Below are 19,036 nucleotides of genomic sequence, written 5' to 3' on the forward strand. Positions count from 1 at the left end.
TGTTTGTTATTGTCATGTGCCTGGTCCTTTGGAGGTGTTGGACGTGTGTCCCATCTCATTCTGTCTGCCTCTCCCCACTGACCTTCTTTGCTGACCTTCTTCAAGACTGCAGTGTCCTGGTAGTTGTGAAATTGGTGGGCTGCCAGCCGGCAGCAAGGAGTGGGGGCAGGTGGGCGTGCTGGTGTGCCTTCTGCAGTGTCAATACATCATAGGATTCATGTTCTTGGGAATCCAGCCTTGCACAGCACATACCTTGGAAGGGAAGCAGGGTAGCATTGCCTCTGCCATGCCCTTCCCTCCCACCCCTTTAGGGTGCTGCTGATTCTTGTAATGATTCTGTGAGAGCCAGCACAGAATGGTTTGTAGTGGGTTGAGTGTAGGACTGGGACTCGGGAGATCCAGGTTCTAGTCCTCACTTGGCCATAAAGACCACTGGGTTAGGGTAGAAAATGAAGAACATGCAAGCCGTCTTGGGTTCCTTGCAAGAGCAAAAAGGCCAGGATGTAAATGTTATAATATGTAAACATTCTGGTGCAGGGAGTGGCCATGGTACAAGATGACTCAGCTGACATGTTGTCCTTTGGGGAAATCCCTTGAGAAGGGATAGCCTTGGCCTGGTCTGGAATTGCACCGGGACTTGTAGTCGCTCAAAGCCAGCGACTTGCATGTTTTTCAGAAAGTGCATGGATCAGAATGCTTGCTCAGTCTACCAAGCAGCAGCTTTCATCAATAGGCCTGTGATCCTTAAGTTTAGCAACCCAGTTCTGGAAGTCCTAAATGAAATAATTGCTGGAAATGTTGATACCACTTGGCGTGCAACCTGAAGGGGAAGAGGGGTGGTAGGGAGAGAATGAAATCCCTTGGCTGCAGCACTGTTAAGTCAGAGCTGGCTTAGATTAGCACTAATAGGAGGAAAATCAGGACTAACCATAAAGGCATGAATGTAATGTCGAAGTGGGCGCTAGGGAGGGGAGTGCAGAGCCGGATCTTGGCTTGCTTTCTGATCTCAAGTGTGTAATTTATGGGGTGTCTACAATGAGGGCTTTTATGCCAGCCCACTAGAATGTCCAACTGCAGCCCTGGCAATCTGTTATCAACCAGTCTTTGGAAGTGGTAGGCACTGTAACTTCTTTCTTCTCCTCTCCACCCTCCCATCATTGATGCTTCATGTAGGACTGCCTTAAGAATGTTCTTTAAAATGCTGTTTGATTCCACTACAGTAGGAAACCTAGGTCAATCTGGCCTGTTCATGAGGCACAGGATGTGATTCTTTTCTGTGCAGTCTGGTTTGCATGATGAGAACAAGCTATCATGGCTTGGTGTGAACTGCGGCACATGCTAGACATAATCTGCATAATCACCACCTGGCTGTGGCTGATTGTATCATCCAAAGCCAGGCAGCTGGGCTTGTTGGCAGGTTAAACCGCCCTACAATAACCCATGGGATGAGTTATTTGGAATGTGCAAATTGCAAGAATTTCTTTTAACTTTTGCTAAAAATAAAAAAGCCAAATGAGACACCAAATGTGCTCTTCCAGTGTATTTAGATCTATATATAAAAGGTATCTTGATAATTTAAACATTTTTCCTTCTGTGGTCTCACAACTTTTTGGGGGGCTGGCGGCTGGCATAGGGCTATTCCGAGCCCAGCTTGCAGGTCTTGTGAACTCAGAGCTGGGACTTTGAATGCCAGTCTCTCACCCCATGCAGCCAGCACAGAACGAACTGTGCTAGCTGCCACTCCAAAGGTGTAAACTGGCCCCAGAGAGCAGGAAGGGGGCATGCAGGAGGGAGGGGAGGAGGCTGGGATTGACAGCATATGCTGTTTCCAGATGAGGACCCAGCCTCCTTTTCTCCTCCTTTGTGGGACTTCATCTCGATGGCCAAAATATGGCATCTTGACAAAATGCAGGGCACAAGGATCATGGAGGCAAAGATGGTCAGCACTGCTACCACACCTCATGTCTTAGATTGCCGATACGCCCCCCAAGTTTGTAGGCTTCCATGCAAGCAGAGTGGAGCGCGCTGGATCACACCCTTACGTGCATATATATGTATGTATGTATCCTTTAGTACTGAGGGGAAAGGGAAATGTACAGACTTGATGAGAACTGTGAAATATAACTAAATCTAATATCCCCTTTACATGGAGTTTTTGAGCTGAGCTATTCTTATTTTGATTTTTCTTTTATATGTAGTTAAGGTTCCAGGAACTCAACACAAACTGCTACACAACTTCTCAGAGCCCTCATGTTCTGTACTTCCCCAAGTATTCTTGGTAATATTCTAAAATGCAACCTTTGGTGCCCTTTCTCGTGACTTCTCACAAGTAGGATGATAGCAATCCTAAGTGGGCCATCACGTACCACCTTAGGCGCTAACATCATGAATTTCCTTTTTTCAAATACAGCTAGGCATTTTAGAGAGTATTCCAGAAAATGAGTAGTTCTCTTTCTGCTGATATCTGCTTGCATGCTACATGTCAAGACCTGTGTTTCAGGGAGGATTTTGTCTTTAAACATGTGCTTTATCCTTTACAGGCAGGCCTGGGCTTTAGTTGGTGTAATTGGTGATAGAAATTCATCTTGTAACGAATCTGTGAGAGAGTATGAAAATGGCAGCACAGGAGGCAAGGCTATTGCACAAAAAGAATTTTTTACAATGGATGGGCAGAAGTTTGTTGTGAGAGCTTTCAGTGAATGGAGTGCTGGTAGGAACATGCTCTTTTTTCCCTTTTTTTTTTCAAAAATAGTAATAAAATCATTTCCAAGTATCTTATGCAGCTGGAACTTAACTGTGAATGCACCTTGCAGCTGTGTACCTGTGTTTTGTTTATGACATGCTGTGATACGGTTTGAAGTCAGAAGTTGTGTTGGCTCAACATTAAAATCTAGATTGAAAAGAAATGTAGACTTTTCTGTCCCTGTATTTATAGGCAGAGAGAGAGAGAGAGAGAGAGAGAGAGAGAGAGAGAGAGAGAGAGAATTCAGTAAGATGGAACAGTAGGTGACCTACTGTTGGCAAACCAAACCAAACCAAACAACTTGGCTTTGCAGATGTTTATTTATTGCATTATTTTAAATTTCTTTATAAAATTTCAGTCTTTCTAAATACATCTTGGAAAGATATTTCTGGAGAAACCCTATCAGGTGTCTCTGACAGAATAAAATGCCTTGATCTAAACTGTTTTTATTAGCCAGAGAAACAGAAGGTGGTGAAAAGAACCCTAGACTGTTATGTATGTGGGTGTATAGTAATTGCAAAGTGTCCTTAGCCACTTCAAGCAGGAAAAAGAAACTATGGTCTTGGCAAGTTCTTCATTAATGTGCTGGAAGAGTAATTACTTGCCATCAAGTGTGTTTTAATAAAGGAAGCACGCTTATTGAGGTTGATCCAACAGGAAGGAGAAAATAGGTTGTTATATGCATGCCAAGAGTATATAGGCAAAAATTAGAAGTTCATACTTAACTGTGTCTCATATTGGCTACAGACTAGATTTTATCTTTGCTCGTCTAACTACAGAGCAAGTGCTTCTGATGGGCAGCTAGCTATTCATGCTGGTACATTTGACGGATTCTCAGTAACTCCCTAGTTCCCTTTCCTAACTTCCACTTGTGCTGTGCAAGCACTTTCTTCTGCCCCCTCCCACTTGTTTTATAAAACAATAATAAATAAAAAGAAGTTTAGAAGTTGCCCCCATTTTCTCAAGCCATCATGCAGGGAGAGAAGTGCAGGGATTCTGTTGACGTACCACCGATCCCACTGCCTGTGCTGATTGTCCTGAGGACCCTTAACATCCATGTCAGGGCTGCTGTGGCTCAGTACTTCAGGGAGTGGCCAGCTGGGTCCAGGAGGTTATAAATTATTCTTTCAAAAGAGAGGATGCTACCAGCCTCTTTGAAAGAGATGGTGATCAGGCCACTCATTAAGAAAAATAACCTGGGCCCAGAAGTGAAGAACAAGGTGCTTGAGTGTTCAAGTGCTCCAGGCATTCTTGGATGAAGCTGATTTTCTAGAGCTGGTTCAATGCAGCTTTAACTTGTGCCTGAAAGTTAGGCAGGGCGCTATGCAAGGAATAACCTCCTCAGATGTGCTGCCTGGTTAATAGAATCGCTTCCCTGGGAGCGTTTTACGCATTTACAGCCCTCATCACACAAGAGTGGCAGTGTTGTTCTTTTCCCTGTTTCCTTTTTGTCTTTTAAACATAATAGCTTTCCTTGTACTTTGAGGGATTCCCCTCAGCATGAAGGAAAACCCGCTCTGGCCCTTTATCACTGTCGCATTGCTTGGTGTTGCTGCAAGAACAGTAAGTTGGGTGTGGAGCAGTGAAGGGAGAACAGGAAGGGAGATAAGTACTTGATAATCTTACCTCCAGCACTGAGTGATGATTTCGCAATTGTGTTGATTGGACTTTAATATAGATTGAACTGTCTTGATGCTTGTACCATATGAAAAAGTGACAGATTTTTTTAAAAAAGACTAAAAACCGGATAAATAATGTATTTTTTGGTCTAAGGTGTTCCAAGATGTGGTTTCCAGGTTGAAGTGATAGATGGAGTGATACTGCATCTGTCAGAAGATGTTAGTACCTGGAAGCCTGAAGATCAGATTGTTGTTGCAAGTACTGATTATTCTATGTACCAGGCAGAAGAATTTACCCTCCTTCCTTGTCCAGAATGCAACAGATTTCAAGTCAAAGTTAAAGGTAAGAGCTCAAGGGTGATGGCAAGAATAAGCATTGCCAGTTCTGTTTTCCCTGTGATTTGTGGCCTTGCTGCCTAATATTAATACAAATTAATTAATATTAATACAAATTATATTAATACAAATTAAATATTAATTTACAGTGATGCTCTGGCTTTGAGAACCTTTTCTAGCTGCTTAATATCCATTCTTGTCTGAAATCCTCATTTGACCCTGCTGCAGCATCAAGATCTCATCATTTGTAGCATATGTTTAAATCTGGTTTGAACTGGGCTTAATTAAAGCACAGCTCTGCCTCTTATAAGATAACGGCTTCCCTTTTATTGATTTCTGTGCACTTTCATTGCACTCAGTTCTTTTGAGCTGCTCTCTTAACCATGCTGACTGTCACTATCCTTTGTTGTACAGTTTGTACCGTGTCTGCTACAGCAGCTCGTGGTAGACCTCCTCAGCTTCACTGCATTGATAGAACAGCGCATGTCCTCTCCCCTCCTGGGCCCAATCTCTTTTCTGTTTTTATAGGACATCTCTGTCACACTGCCCCCCCCCCACAACAGCTTTAGTCAAATAAAGGCTAATCAGGCATTCATATATTGCTTAAGAAGGAAACACTGGACTCTTTCACACTGGACTCTTTCTACATGTTTCATTCCTTCCCTGATGAGACCTTGAAAGTGTCTTTTGGTGAGTGTAAGAAATGAAAAGCACTAGTCCAGTGAGGGAAACAACTTTATTTGTTTACTGAGTTTCTATCCCACCTTTTATTTTTTGAAGACTTCAAAGCAATTTGTATGATTCTCCTCTTCCTTTTCTCAATGTTATCCCCACAACAACAATCCTGTGAGGTAGAACAGGCTGAGAGTCTGTGACTGGCCCAAAGTCACTCAGTCGGCTCCATAGCAGAGTGGAGACTAGAACCCAGATGGCTTGGGTCCCAGACCTGGGCTCTTAACCACTGCACCGCACTGACTCCAACTTGAAGAACAAAAGCAAATAATTCCCCTGGTGCTTTATGTATCAGTTCCACCATTGAAAGATAAAGCACCCTCATCTATGTGATTTTTTAAAATTCTTGATACTGCATCATGGTTTACTGCTTATGCCTGTTCCTTGAAAGGAATAGTCACTGTATTTAAGCTTTTATTTTTATTTTAAACTTGACTTTACCCATTTAGAGGGAAGATAAGATTGATAGTAGCAAGGGATAGCCAGAGCATGGATCGATGCAGTACCCTTTGAGCAAGTATAGGAAAAGAGTTACCTTAGAAATTATAACCATTCCACATAATTCAGTGGTTTGGTTAACATCTGGATGATGTTCTAATTACCCTTCCCATGGTGAACATTATCGCTGATGTTATATTTAAAGTTGAGGGTGGAACTGAGGATTCTCTCCCAAGAGATTGGGGAAGTGTGTGATTCTTGTGAACTACTCCTGGCTATTTAACATAGCCAGCAGATTGCCAGTATTGTTTCTACACAGGGCCTTTATGAAAAGCAGCCCTTGGTCTGGCTTCAGACTTTGCATAACAGTTGTGCTTTTTCTGCCTACACAAGGTTTATGTTAGCATTTCCCGAAACTGTGAACAACAGATGCTTTTCCATGGGGAAGTTTATGGCCCAGTTAGGATTTTAACAATCTACTTCTCTCATTCACACTTTGTTTCCCTTGTGGAAAATGCCAGTGTAGCACTAGTGTATTGGAAGAAAGCAAGATTGCCTTGTGAAGTGCTGCCATTTTTCAGGCTTTGTGTGGGATGTGTAAGGAATTCACATGCTGATGGAGCAAAAATTCTGCATAAAAGGTTGGCTCTCGTTATTAATTGTTCCTTGATTAAACCTGGTGTTTCCTACATGCAGTCCTTTTCGCATCTACTTACAGGTAACAGTGGGGCTTCCACCCACATGAGTGTGCTTAGGATTGCAACCTTCATTGTCCAGACATAATCAGTCAATCTTAGAAGTGTTCCCCTGTCCCCAGTGGTGGAGAGACAAGTGGCTGTCATATGCTAGTTATTGAAACCAGAGGCCTGCTTTTAAGTGTTGCAGTAGTGGACAGCAGCCCTCTTGCTGCTGCCTCATACGTCCTCCTTCGCTGCACCACAATCCCAAGGCAGTTCAGAAGGTGAGGGATTTGCTCAAGGTGCCAAAGTTCTGCTGTTTCCATGCCTCCTGTCTGGATTGGCTGGGAGAAAGACACAAGAAGAGAGCAGTGTGTGTGACCAGGGCTCAGCAGTATTCCGCTACCATGTTTTGTCCCATCTAGAAAGGTTCAGCTGATCAGGCGGTTGGTGGAAAAGTGGGTAACTTGTCACCAGCTAGGATCAGTAATTAGTAGCTACTTCAGAGTGGATGAAAGTGGAGTGGGTTGAAAGGAACGCAGTGGTGTTTCAAAGCTCTGAGATGTGGGAGAGCCAGTGGCAGACACACCATTATCCAAACATGGACATTGTAGCATAGGTGGGAGAGGAGAGAAAGGAAGCTAAGTTATGCTGGGTGGGAAGGTGTTTTTAGCACCTAAAGTTGTGTGCGAAGGAGCGTGTAGCTGACTTAAAGATACCTATTTCCTCTCAGTGGTTTGTGTCTTTAGTTTCACATGAATCCCGAGTATTCTCTGGGGCAACCTTTTCCTGGTGTGTTTTGCTGCCCCTTCTGCTTGAAATACAGAGCTCATCGTCTTACTGGTGAAATTTTATTCTCTGTTTCTCTTAGTCCTCAGACTTTAGCATCTGCAGAAAGCTAGTGCCAACTCTCTCACATGAGCAAGGAAAGGCAAGCAAATTATTCCCATATGGTAGTAGTTCCTCGGCTTTCTATTCATTTAATATCTAGTTTCCTTTAGCGTTCCAAAAATCTGTCAAGAACCTCGTCCCTTCCTGCTTCTCAAGTACATACACTCTTGCTGGAGTTTGGTGCAAGAAATCAGCTTCACTTGGGCTGTTAAACATTCAGAGCAGCGTCCTTGGACATGAAGATTTTTCCTTGCTACTTTTACAGCTTGTATGTTCATAAGAATTGATTCTGTGTCTTACGTTTGCTTGAAATAATTTATATATTATAAGTATGGTGTGGGCAGCAGAAATACAGTCCTTGTACCATTGATGGTAGAGTCATTACACAGACATTTGTAAGAGTTTTACAGAACATATATATACATGTTAACGTGTCCATTGCAAATCTTTGGAAGGAGTAATTCAGAATTTATAGACTGAGATTCAGAATAGTATAGCTTCTCTCTTTTGATGGTCTATTTGAATTTTCTGTTATCTCTATCATGAGGCCCATCTACTAGTAACAGGAATCTTTACTGTGGCAGAAGTGGGTTTCATTGTTTTGTTTTTGTTTTTCCCATTCTGGTGAAGAAGAAGGAATAAAAGGCTATTTAAGACATAGAGAGCCATATTGTCTCTCTAGCTTTTGAAGCTTTGAATGTAGGTCATTCACTAGCCTTATCTAGTGTGAGCATCATGTCCTAATCTTTGGGATAAATAAGGCTTGCATAAAGTCAGCATGTTGCAGAAATTGGAAGAAAGTAATTACTGAGTGTCATAGCAGATCTTGCTCTGATTCATATACCGTTAGGCTGTTTGCCAATGTACAGGGGGGCATTTCACATTCGTGAGAGTGCTCTCTCAAGTAATTTCTGTGGCAAGAATCATACAGTACAAATGATTATTATATTTGCATAGATTACTGTGTGTCTTGGGATGGGTTGGATCCAAACTTGTGCGTGTGCCGCAAGGCAGGCAGAAGAAGGCTTCCTGCGCTCTCCTCCCTATGCCAGCTGCTCATGAGAGGTGCCTCCACACTCTTTCTGGGATCACCATTCCTCCTTGGACCCTGCATCACAGACTTCCTCCTTCAACAGTCCCCCCATCCCAAGCACAGTATTTTTTTTTTGAGTGGAGGAAAGGAGAAGCTGCCACAGGGGTGCAGGAGAAGCCCACTTCTGCCAACTTCATTCCACACACCTGGATCCCAACCACCACCAAGGAACACAGGTGGAGTCCTGAGTGGCCTTTATTCAAGTTAATTGAAGAGTTTAGATCCTAAATAGTTTCCCATACAGTTGAAGATAACAGCTGATGTTTGAGGATTATCATATACCCGATCATTTTCTTTGTAACACATGACAAAGCCAGTACCAGGCCCTGTACTGAGAGAATCCTGCCCCTTTGTAATCCGTGACCCTGCCTGTTTTGGAACTGCCACTGAGGGGTGGGCAGCGGGCCTGCCAGCATCATTCAGATACCCCCCAGTGACCATCACTTTGTGCTTCCCTCTGTGTTTCCACAGGTGCCCCTATCATATCTTGCACTTTAGGCATTTTTGTTGGATGTTTGGCTTCAGGCACTGTACCCTGCTAGGGAGCTTTAATGAATTCTCCATTATGCAGCTTGAGAGCTGGTCTAGCATTGTGGTAAAGAGATCAGGCTGTTGCAAGCTGGTTGAAAGCTTGGCTTTGCCATGAACTTACTTGGGGGCTGCAAGCAGGCCAACTTCAGCCTTGGCTTCTCCACTCAAACCAGCTTATCTTACAGGATTGTTGTTAGGATTACAATTTGATAATGCATATGAAGCATTCAGAACACTTGGGAGTGCTATAGAAATATTAAACATTGTGTGGTTAGGAGGGAGGTTTCTATGGTGGAACTGAATGGTAAAAGGAAAAAGTGATGTCAATGGCAATTTTTCCGTTTACCAAATGCCTACTTTTTAGATATCAAAATTGCTGCTGCTGTGTTGGTGCATTCAAAGAAGTGAAGCTGCTTTCATTGCAGTTGTACAACCAGTCCTTTCCAAAGCTATGTGTATACGTGTGTGCATCTTTACATGACCTTACCACAACTTGTTGCAGTATTGTTGTTTCTTGTGCTTACTACTGGGAATAGGTAGTTAATGGGAGAGCTCTTGCTACTTTTGGATATGGTGTCAATAACGTTAGAATTTTTTACTTAAAGTGATGTTTTCTCATGCCACATGGTTTGTTCCTAATGAACAGTTACCTGTTCAAGTAGAAACTTGGTTTTAGGCCCACCATTAAGACATTTTGTGTACTTAAAATGCAAATTTTAAAAAATTGGTGCGTGAGTACCTGCTTTGCAGTGCAGAGAATACAAATAACAAAAACAAACATGGATTAGAGAGTTTTTAACATAGAAACAGCAAGTCAGAAGGGGCCTGCCAGGCTATCTGCTCTGAACCCTGGCTCTAGCCGGCTTTTCTTACAACATGCCTACCATGTGCTAGCCAACATGAAAAAGTTGTAGCTCAAAGCACCTGTAAAGCAGATCATAAAAGAGTTGCTGTCATAACTCAGGAAAGTTTAGTTTTCCAAAAATATAAAAGTATTTATATCAACACTCCTTTGTTGATGTTGAGGGTGAAGTCAAGTTTAGTGGTTCTCCTGTAGTTGATTTCTGATGCATATACTTTTCTGCCAATGTCAGAAGTACCAGATCCCTATGAGCCAATTCTGGATGGAATATAGGCAAGGGCAAGTGACTGGAAGAACTATCTGTGATAATAGGTTACATAGGCATATAATAGAGAAGAATCAACTCTCCCATATTCCTCTCATTTGCTTTTCATTTGAAAATCTCTCTGAAACAGAAACTACTCAGTTCCATCATACAGGAGAAATCATTGACGGAGTGGACATGAGGGCTGAGGTTGGAGTTCTCACCAGGAACATCTTAATAAAGGGGGAGATGGAAGATTCCTGCTACACTGGCAAAGAATGCCGGTTTTTCAATTATGATACTTTTGGTGGACAAATCAAGGTATGGGGCAGGGGGAGAGATATTAATTGCATCCTGTCATATCTCATAGTAGCTTATGCTCTTGTAGACATTGGCTAATGTAGGGAATTACATTCCTTTTTATGCAGTCAACTGGGCAATGTGTGGTCTTCTAGATGTTTCAGCCTATAGCTGTCTTCAACCTCACCATTGGCTATGCTGGCAAGGGTAGTGGGAGTTGGGCAGCAAAACAAGTTGCCCGGCCCTGCATTGCATATACCGAGTGTTTGATGTTACATGAAGAGATGAAGCTGCCTTGAAACCAAGCCTGCCTGGTCTTGCCTGCTGTGATGGGTGTCAGCTCTTCAATGTCCATTTCTGCTACCTGAAATAAATTCTTTAAGTGGGGCCGAGCTTGGGACCTTGCTTATTGAAAGTACATTCTTTGCTCTTTTCACTTCCATATAACTGTATTTCTCATAGGACTGAGGACTGCTTTGGATCCCCTTCGGCACAGTCACATTTGTAATTTGATTATATGGATGGAATTCTCTTCTACGTGTTGCAGTCATGGTGGCCAATTTGGGTGACTTTAAAGGGATCAGACAAATTCACAGAGGATGAGGCAATCAAGGGCTACTAGTCCTGATGGCTGTATACTACACTACCTCAAGTTTCAGACGCACTCTGTCTGTGTGCACAGTCCCTGGGGAACATGGGTGGGAGGCTGCTCTGGGCAGCTGGTGTGAGAACAGAATGCTAGACTAGATGGAAGTTTGGTCTGATCCAGCTTGGCTGTTTTTCCTGATCTTATGGATGTCCTAAAGCTTGTAAACTGACCAACAGTTGTTGATCTGAAAAAATACAATCAGTGAGAGAACAATTCGGTTATCTTACAGATTTTGAAGAATTTCACATCTGTTCACCTCTCCTATGTGGAACTCAAACAAATGGGTCAGCAGGTTCATGGAACTTACCCAGTTCATTTTCACCGCTGTGGAGATGTGGATGAGAAGGGAGGATACAGCTACCGAACTTATGTAGAAGGTCTTTCTATTCATCATTGTTTCTCTAGATGTGTGACTATTCATGCAACAAATGGCTTGCTGGTAAGAAAAATGAATAAGTCAGCTTTGAAATTATTGGTCGGAAAATGAGAGTTGGGAAGAACAAAACTTACATTTCTTTAATTCTGTAAAGCTGTGGGCATTATGCAATCCCATCCATCTGTCTTTTGATTAAAAGACTGACATTGTATTAGCAGTTTTGGTTAAAAGTATACAGACTGGTGTGAAGACTAAAATAGTACGGGTATCTTGCAGGATCAAGCTCTCATTCCCTTTTCTCATCTTTTCCCCCTTCCTAGTGCAAAGTTTCCTTCTGGGGAATTCCTGATCTGGCTTTGAGATTGAGTGGTTTATATCTGAGGAGAATGGAGGATAAGACTTCCTTTTGGCTGAGTTTTGTATGCATAGAAGTATGCAACTGTTTGGGCTAGCATTGGTAACTGAGACTAAATTCCACATCACCTGTTATCCAGGTAGTCTGCTTGTACCAGAAACCTGAACCAGAAGGACACTTCTCCATGCCTTTAATAGATGTCCATGTGTGAAATGGGGGTGCATGTTTTGGACAAGGGTTAACCAAGTCAAGGAATTGTCTTGTGGGGATAGCATTTTCCTAACACCATTGGCATCAACTAAGTGATTACTGCTGGGGGTTTTTTTTTTTTTTTTTTTTTTTTGAGGGGGGGCTACCTACATAGAAAAGTATAGATCTATCTGAAGAAAATGAGGTCCATAAATGCTTCTGACAAGAATTTGAATCTTAAGCTTATCTCAAAATTTCTGGATTTGTAAGGAGATAATTTGTGTGGGTCATTATGTGTGCTGTTGCATTGCTAACACTGAAATGTCTTTCTTGCTGCAGCTGTGCCAAGATAATCAAATGTAATCAAATGTCTGAATATAGGCATTTGGGAATGATGTAACAAACTTGTATTCCTGCAGATAAAGGACACCATTGGTTATGACACACTGGGCCACTGCTTCTTCATGGAGGATGGCATCGAGCAGAGGAATACGCTGTTTCATAATCTTGGACTAGTCACTAAACCAGGCACGCTTCTTCCAACGGACAGGAATAGTACAATGTGCTTGGCCATGCGGGATCATGTCTATGGGAATTATGAGCCGGTGCCAACCACAGACTGCATGTGAGTATCTGAAGGGGTAGAAAAAGCAGTGCAAGACTCAGTGCACATGCTGAAAGTCCTCTTGGGCTCAGTGGTTTGTGGCAGTGGTCAGGAGTGCTTTTTGTCAAATTTGGCTGACTGTGACTCTGGCTGGAGTGGATGGACCTTGCATCTGTGCACCAGTGGTATTCCAGGCTGAACTATAGTCATGTGCTCTATACTGGGTTGCCTTTAAGGACTCTTTGAAACTTTGGTTAGTGCAAAATGTGGCTTCCAGAGCTTGGATCGTGTGGCATCTCCTTGGCTCTGTTTGCACAGGTTCCTGGTCCATTTCAATATAAGGTGCTGTTAAAACCAGACGGTAAAGTCTGAAAATGTTTGCAACCTAGTAACGCAGAGGACCACCTTCACCTGCATCAAACTGCGTGACTTGGAGAGCTGCCTCTGAAGCCCCACCTACATGCCCACTTCTTGCCAGTTGTGGGATATCAGGACCCATAACTGCTGGGCCTGTCAAAGGTTGCTAAAGACACATCTGTTCTCCATTTATTTTCCTTTAAAAGACTTCTGCTGGATTGTTGCATGTGTGGTACCCCTGGGATACCAGCAGGAAGACTGGAGGAGGGCGAGGCAAGGCAAAGCGAGGCAGCCCACAGTAGGCCTGATGGTCTTTTGGGCACGCCCTGCACAGCTTATTCACAGGATGGACTCTCATGATGTGCAATCTTGGCCTTTGTGTAGAGAAGGATTTCATCCTGAAGGATCATATTGAACATCCTCTCCTAGATGATCTGGCCTGTATGCCATTGCTTTTCAATCTCCTTTCCCTCATTGTAGGAACACAAGTCTCTTCCAAATAGCCAGAGAGGAATAATCCAGTCTGTTGCCCAACACTGAATTGGTGGTTCATGTGGTATTTGAACATTGTAACTCAATGCAAAGGGTGCTTCCTCTCCACAGAATATAGTGAACATTGCTTTGATAGAAATGATTTACTTTCTTGTTATTAAATTCATGGGTTCTCAGTGGACTTGCAATTTACAATCTGTTTCACCTATTTCTTGCAGGGCTGTTTCAACATTTTGGATTGCTCATCCCAATAATCACCTAATAAATAACGTAGCAGCAGGTTCACAGGTGAGGCTCCTGGTGCAATGTGATAAAATAGTATTTTTCTATAAGACAAAAGCATACTGTTTAAAGCATAAATGTCCATTTCTTCCAGAGTTGTCTTCAGCTTTTATACTGAAACTGGTTTTGTAAGTATGCCAGATGCAAAATGTTCAATCCCAGATAGGCACCAAAGAATTTGATTGTCTCTATTCAGAAAACATTATAATACCAGTCTTAGAAATCAGGTTGCTTGCAGAATAACATTTTTACCTTACCAGTATTTATTTATGTTTCCATTTCAGTAGAATTGTGCTGGGTTTGAAAGTGAAAAATAATTATTCAATAGGCAGCAATTTATTTTAGTTTATAGGAAACATTTAATGTAAGCATAAAGAAAAATGGCTTAAAATGGTTGGATGGTAATTTAATTTTAGTGCTAAGATCCAAATTGGCCAGATATTCTTTCAAATTTTTTGTCATTATTTTTTGCTTATATAGCACAGTGCTGAGCAATTATTACGTAGTAATAATAGAAAAACTTAAAATAATCTGTCACTTTATTTTGGTATTCAGTATAGCATAAAGGGAATGTAAAGTGTATCCTTTTACCCCAGTAACATTTTGCACCTGAAACAACAGACAAGCTGCTGCATTCTGTGCTAGCTCCAACCTCCAGATCAGCTTTAAGGGCAGCCCCACAGAGTGCATCTTGCAGTAATCCAGCCAAGAGGTCACTAGCACCTCTACCACAATGGCCACCTTTTCAGGAGAGAACTTAATGGGCAAACTAGTTGAAGCTGGTTAATAGCCCTCCCTGCCTCCAGCTGCCCTTGGGACGCCAGTGATGGGATGGATCAAGGACTACCCATACCATGCCCCTGCTCTTTCAGAGGGAGGGCAACCCCATCCAGCACAGACAGTGAGCCGTCCCTCCCGGGCTTCCATCTTGTCAGGATTTGGCTTCAGAGATTAGGGCAGTAAGCCCCTCAGGCCCAAGTTGCATATTACCTCTCAGTGGCAGTGGCTGGAGAGAAGCAAACTGAGACCCAAATGATATGTTACCTTTAAATTGGGCTGACCACAGGAGAACCAAAATATCTGGGCTGGGAGACAAATCGCCCAACCTTATTTTAAAACATAGCATGCAGCTGTATCGGCACACAGTCATCTTGCATGTTAGCATTCATGGGGAACCCAGTCCAGATTGAGAACCTAGCATGGAGAGGGAGTTCTTTAGTATTTTGCCTTCATTGTGACTCCAGTTTGGTTCAGGTCCTCCATACCAGCACTTGCCATGGGAAAAAAGTCCCCATTTCCATCAGTGGGGCTTCCGTTGTATGCAAGTGCAGAGGATTTGGGATCACAAAGTGCAAAGATTTAAAGCCCCCCCCTTCCCCCACAAGCAAACACCGTGGTTTTCAATCTAGATTAGGCTCCCTGTACTTTGCTTTCATGGTCCAAAAGAACACATTGATATAGTTACATAAAATTTCAAGGTAATGTCTAGTTTTAGTCTCACTTGTAGCAGCAGGGTACTCAGAGGTTTCGAAACATGCTGGAACAATTGAAAAACATGTATTACATAGAGTAGCATAAATCATAGCCATTGATAAGTGCTTTTTCAATGAATTTGTCTAAGTCTCTTCTTAAGTCAGTTAAGTAAGTGCTGTCCCACCTCTTGTGGTAGGAAACTCTATAATTTGTAATTTTTTAGTCTGAAGAAGTATTTATTTTTGTCAGTTTTGATTAGCCTGCCCTGTATCCTGATACATGACTAAGCTTATTTGTCTCCTCTTATTTCAAGGATGCTGGAATATGGTACATATTTCACAAGGTGCCTACAGGAGATTCTCATGGATTGTTTCCTGAAACCAAGGCTGAACTTACCCCTCTAGGAATTTTCTATAACAACAAGGTTCACTCCAACTTTCGGGTAAGTGCTTATGCTTGAGGGTTGTAAAATTATGCAAAGTTTGTAATCTAAATACAGATGAGATTACATACAGATGTAAATACAGAGGAAGTACAGATGTAGTTACTCAGGGCAAGTAATAATTTAGCTCTTGGGGCATTTTCATGTATGTTTGGTCATAAGGAAGTCTGACTGCATTGGTTCAGACATCACATTGTGCCATTGTGGGTTGGTTATTCATGGAACAATGCACAGTACACCTTACAAATGATTAGGATTGCTGTCCCCTCCCTTCCCCTTCAGTCCTCCAGCTGCCCAGCATGTATCCCACAGATATTTGTAGTAAAAGCCATCTTGTTTTCCTGCTCTGATTTCCACTCTTTTTCATTCCCCAGTGTTTTAATTTTTTATTTTTCAGTGCCTCAGAAATAGGCAATAGTCATAATTTTTTTAAATGTATTTTTGTCAGTCCTACACAAGTGTGCATTTACAACTGTCCAATATCTTTTGCCTGACAAATGTCTTTGTATGTTCCAGCTGTCAAGGGGTGGGGGAGCAGGTAAAATACAAGGAAAATGGCAGAAAAAATAATAGTAAGGGAAAGGAAGGGGCTCAGTAGCCATTGTGTACTTGTAAAAGATTGACCCCCCCCCCAAAAAAAAAAAAAAGGATGAGCTCAATTGCTCATTTCTGAGACACTGAAAAACAAATGAATAAAAAAGCTAGGGAACAAGTGGCAGTCCCTCCAAAGTGCATTTTCAGTATTGGCAGTAGGACAGTCGCTGGCAAAATTGTGAAAACTCCGCATTTTTGTGGAGTGGCTCTGTAGCTAATCATGCTACCACCAGTTAAAATCAGTCTCCTGGGTTCAGATGACGTGACAGCCTACCAGAAGTTTGAAAATCCCAGCAGCAAGCCATGGATTCACTGTGTGCCTCACTTGCGAAGAGCAAGCCTTCTCAGGAAAACTCTCTAGGTTTGGACAACATGGCATCTCCATATCATGCAGATCCAGGCTGGTTCAATGATGGTTGCTCTGTACAAGATGGGGCCTGGCTAACAGTGCCCAAGGCTAGTGTAGCTATTGAATCAAATGACTGGTTGATATGGTTTTGAATTGGTGTGAACGGTTCTTCATTCCTATAAGTCCTGTCAGTCTTCTACCCAGTACATGTATTGCTCTTATAGTGCTTCAGTTTCGGGATCAGAGACCTGAATAGTTGCACTGGTGGCCCTATATACATTGGGGCTGCGCAACTTGGGGTACTCCAAATGTTTTGGCCTACAGCCATAGTAGCACAGTCAATGGGGAAGGCCTGTGGAAGTTGTAGGCCAGAAGATCTAGAACAGTGATGGCAAACCTTTTAGAGACCAAGTGCCGAAACTGCAACCCAAAACTCACTTAATTATCACAAAGTGCCAACACTACAATAAAACCTGAAAACTGAGGTTTTAGTTTAGGGAAAAAACCTCACAGCCTGTCCAAGCAAATGTATATATATCCTTGACAGCGCACTGACTGGCCGTGCGAAAGCTTGGACGAGTCGCAGCTAATTAGTCACGGCCCATGATGCCATTGCCTGGTGCCGCTACTCTTTTCCGAGCATGGGCATGGTCCCTATGTGCATTGTTATCCGATGCTTGACTGCTGGAGCGATGCTGGGGTGACTGGGCTCGCATGCCAACAGAAAGGGCTCTGCATGCCCGCTGTGGCACGTGTGCCATAAGGTTGCCACCACTGGCCTAACCCTACCCTGCTGCACCCCCTTAACCATAATATAGGGGTAAAATACTATTGAAAGGGGTGATTTTGAAAAAACCTTCCTTGAGTAGCTTTTTCTGCACAGCTCCTCATTTCTGCTCATTCTAAACACATTCCAACCATCAAAATCATGCCAGGACACCTTGTTTTTGTAACCCTAACCCAGTGATGTTGAACCTTTTAGAGACCAAGTGCCCAAACTGCAACCCAAAACCCACTTATTTATCACAAAGTGCCAACACTGCAATAAAAGCTGAAAACTGAGGTTTTAGTTTAGAATAAACACATCACAGCCAGTCCAAGGAAATATATATATATATCCTTGGCAGTGCACTGACGCTCGAACGAGTTGTGGCTAATGAGTTGCAGCTTGTGACATCATTGGCTGGTACCACTACTGCTTTCCGAGCATGCGTATGTACGCTGTTACCTGATGCGCGGCTGCTGGGGCAATGCTGGGGCGACTTGGCTCACGTGCCGACAGAGAGGACTCTGCACGTCCACTGTGGAAGGCGTGCCATAGGTTCCTCACCACTGATCTAGAAGGTCGCAGTGTGCAACTTTCATATATAGTAACCAGTAATAAAACAAGTTCTTTTGTTTTTGAAATGAGGCACCGAACAGACTTAGATAAAATGATACTTTAGTTTATGGTCATGTTCATTTCCTTAAAGCTGAAAACTATCAAAACAAATCAAATTCTTTACTACAGTTACAGACCAACATGTTGAGACTGATCAGATCTGTTAGTTGCATAGAAGCTATATTGTTAATTAACTTGGTGGATTAGCTCGAAATACTCTTGTGCCTTCTGCCTGCAAAAGTATTTATTTGGTGATGACATGCCTTTCATAGTTTGGATAGAAATCTGGCTTCCAGTTCAAAGAGAGTGTCAACACATCTGTGTTTCGACATCTTAATGGTGGGATTTTCTGAAATGTTTAGTGGTTCTTTTGGGACACAAGACAGAATATGAGAAATCTGCAAATGCACATTCCCAGGCTCTATCTTTGTTCTTTAATGGATAGTCTAATTAAGAACTACAGAAGTGTGTACATAATAGTGATTTTAGAGAGGTTAATTTGTCCCTTTTTGTTATTACAGGCCGGTTTATTTATTGATAAAGGTGTGAAAACCACCAATGCAAGTGCTGCAGATAAAAGGGAATACCTGTCTTTGGACAATAATGCAAGGTAGAACATTCTGGGATGGGGTAAATGGAACGATCAAGGATTAACAATACAAATAATGCTCCTTGCATTGTTGAGGATTGTAATATCTTAGCCTGCAACAACTTGGATCCTCCAAATTAATTCAATTGTGAACAAGTTTGGCTTCAAAATTCCCTCTTATTCTAGCCTTACTGATCATTGGGATAATTATACACTTTGGGCTGTTCTTCCCCACCTCCTTCCTGCAAAAGGATGGCCATCCAAGTGCATAGAGTGGTCTACCTTCTTAGAGTTTCCTTCCATTCTGATCTGCCTTGTGTATTCCTGTCTATAGATTTGCCAGCTATGGATGCAGGTACTGCTGGGTGTATAGAGAAAGGTGGTTGGTGTCCCACTTCTTAAAGGGATTTAAACTGTCCACTGGAGCATATTATGCAA

General features: G+C 42.5%; 1 protein-coding gene across 6 annotated transcripts in view; it reads left to right on the plus strand.

Annotated features, from left to right (window-relative positions):
• The window catches only part of CEMIP2 (cell migration inducing hyaluronidase 2), a 70,152-nt gene that overhangs the window by 35,397 nt on the left and 15,719 nt on the right, over nucleotides 1-19,036 (plus strand). For all 6 annotated transcript variants that reach the window (XM_044446905.1, XM_044446906.1, XM_044446908.1 and 3 more), the window contains 8 exons: nucleotides 2,541-2,710; nucleotides 4,517-4,705; nucleotides 10,318-10,487; nucleotides 11,345-11,554; nucleotides 12,455-12,660; nucleotides 13,707-13,776; nucleotides 15,557-15,685; nucleotides 18,531-18,619. In XM_044446905.1, coding sequence (XP_044302840.1) covers nucleotides 2,541-2,710; nucleotides 4,517-4,705; nucleotides 10,318-10,487; nucleotides 11,345-11,554; nucleotides 12,455-12,660; nucleotides 13,707-13,776; nucleotides 15,557-15,685; nucleotides 18,531-18,619 — 1,233 coding nt within the window. The remainder of the gene's footprint in view (nucleotides 1-2,540; nucleotides 2,711-4,516; nucleotides 4,706-10,317; nucleotides 10,488-11,344; nucleotides 11,555-12,454; nucleotides 12,661-13,706; nucleotides 13,777-15,556; nucleotides 15,686-18,530; nucleotides 18,620-19,036) is intronic.

This window comes from Varanus komodoensis, unplaced genomic scaffold, assembly GCF_004798865.1.
Source record: "Varanus komodoensis strain SLA01 unplaced genomic scaffold, ASM479886v1 scaffold5, whole genome shotgun sequence".
Taxonomy (NCBI): domain Eukaryota; kingdom Metazoa; phylum Chordata; class Lepidosauria; order Squamata; family Varanidae; genus Varanus; species Varanus komodoensis.